The sequence below is a fragment of the Palaemon carinicauda genome, chromosome 24 (assembly GCF_036898095.1).
Source record: "Palaemon carinicauda isolate YSFRI2023 chromosome 24, ASM3689809v2, whole genome shotgun sequence".
Lineage (NCBI taxonomy): Eukaryota > Metazoa > Arthropoda > Malacostraca > Decapoda > Palaemonidae > Palaemon > Palaemon carinicauda.
In genome coordinates this window covers 86,007,817-86,010,316 of record NC_090748.1, presented here as the reverse complement: position 1 = coordinate 86,010,316, position 2,500 = coordinate 86,007,817, and the positions used below count along the sequence as shown (strand labels likewise).

Genomic DNA, 2,500 nt, shown 5'->3' with positions numbered 1-2,500 from the left:
GCTATGGTTAACAGCTCCTCTAGAAGAAGGACGCTGCAAAATAGAATGATTGTTAGCTTCTGTACCGTGCCCTTCCACTGTCTAGGGTTAGAGTTATTTTGCTTGACGGTAAACTAGGGCGTACAATTCCATGTTATTTCTCTTCTTACTTTCTTGAAGCTTTTATAGAGTATGTTTATGAAAGCTTTATTTCAATGTTGTTCCTGTTCTTGAAATGTTCTATTTTAATTGTTCACTACTTCTCTTGTAGTTTATTTATTTCATCATTTCCTTTCCTCACTGGGCTATTTTTTCCCTGTTGGAGCCCTTGTGGTTATAGCATCTTGTTTTCCCAATTTGGGTTGTAGCTTAGATATTGATAATAATAATGTGATTCTGACATATTTTTCAGTACTTGTGAAGGGCAGATGAATCAAATCTTAGATGGTAATTTTTTTATGAAAAGGTTGTTATTGGTTGATTTTTTTTGCGTGATTCTTATAAATTGGTGTAATTGCATATACTGTATTGCTCTGGGTAGGATAGAATATGAAGCCGTATTCTAACTAGAATTATGATATATTTTCCATATATATACATATATATATATATATATATATATAAATATATATATATATATATATATATATAATTGTATTTATACACAGACACACACACACATATATATATATATATATAAATATATAATTGTATTTATACACAGACACACATATATATATATATATATATATAATGTATATATATATATATATATATATACTGTATGTGTGTATATATAAAGCGACCGAAAGCACATGGTTTGAATTATATTAATTATAATCATCATTATTTTTGGGAATTGATTTACCCGATCATTTGGGCTAAAAATCATAAATATTAACAAATTAATACACATTACTTTATAAGACATATAAAATGGAATCTAACAGTACTCTATGAATTTTTCTTTATTGATTTATTTGTATTATTTTAGTACTAGATATTAAATACTATATTAGCCTTTCGTTTTCCTATATTGTAGTCCATTTAGTTTCGATTTATTTTTTCATATTACCATTCTTGCACCGTCAGATTTAATTTCGAAGATTTTATCAATTACCGTGTATTGATTTGTATATATCCCCTAATGATGGGATAGATAATTTGTAAATAATATGGTGATCTCCTTAATAAATTTTGTTCAAAATACTGAATTTTGTGCTCCCTTTCGTCTTCTTATATACTCTATATATATATATATATATATATATATACATATATATAATTTATGTATGTGTGTATATATATACAGTGTATATATATATATATATATATATATAAATATGCGTAAAAATCACAGGAAAACGTGATGCTCAGATGCAGAAGAAACACAGGGAAAATGAAAATACGAAATATACACTTAAGTCCTGACTAGTTTCGTGATACTTCATCATCAGTCCTCTGAAGAAGTATCACGAAACTAGTCAGGACTTGAGCATATTTTCGTATTTTCATTTTCCCTGTGGTTCTTTTGCATATATATATATATATATATATATATATATATATAATGTTCGTGTATGTTTAACTGTAAAGGTCTGGGACCACTTTCGATCGCCCACCGGTTGACCCAGCTGTAAATAGGTATCAGCATCTGCGGGGTGTCTAGGACGAGGGCTAAACTCATATCCGAGATCACCCCCATTGAAGAGGAAAAAGGCACTTGATAAAGAAAAGCTATGTATATATGTTTATATACAGTATATATACATTTAAACATACATATCTATATACACACATATGTGTATATATATATATATATATATATAGAGAGAGAGAGAGAGAGAGAGAGAGAGAGAGAGAGAGACCTTGCATCTTGAACAGTCATCGAATTTTACAGTTATTTATCAAAATAAGTTTAAATTTGATGTAAAAATTCTTGTTTATGAAGAGGAATTGAAAATATATGTCTGTAATCTGTCATTACTTTCCAAGTCTTGTCTTGTCTCTGAATGATTGGCTTCGTTTCTTACACAGGCTCATCAACAAGAGGACTCCCATACCCTGGGGGCAAAAGAGAAAGTGAAACTTAAATAAATAACAGTTCATTGTTTTTTATATTGCGAATTAGCACAAGTTGCAAAATGGGTAGATGGAAATATTGCGTAGGAAATGGTGTCGTTGTAATGCTAGTTTATTTATAACTAATGTGCGCGACCCGTCAAAAATGACGGTTAGATAATTAGATATTCATGGGTATGGCTACTCACTCTTCCTTACCCGAGGGACGGTGAGAGCTGAGCGTGACTGGAAATTGTGTGTATATATATATATATATATATATATATATCGTTTTCAGTCCACTGCAGGACAAAGGTCTCAGACGCGTCCTTTGTCATGTCTGGGGTTTTGTCCTTTTTCATCACCACTGCCGATTCGTGATGACGGGAGACATCAGTCTGATCGCTCACAGCAAGCCAACCTAGTATTGGTGGCCCTGACAAGTACAGCTTACACTTTA

General features: G+C 31.0%; 1 protein-coding gene across 1 annotated transcript in view; it reads right to left on the bottom strand.

Annotated features, from left to right (window-relative positions):
• The window catches only part of LOC137618464 (transcription initiation factor TFIID subunit 11-like), a 96,988-nt gene that overhangs the window by 19,160 nt on the left and 75,328 nt on the right, over positions 1-2,500 (bottom strand). The window contains exon 7 of the mRNA XM_068348626.1: positions 2,013-2,043. Coding sequence (XP_068204727.1) covers positions 2,013-2,043 — 31 coding nt within the window. The remainder of the gene's footprint in view (positions 1-2,012; positions 2,044-2,500) is intronic.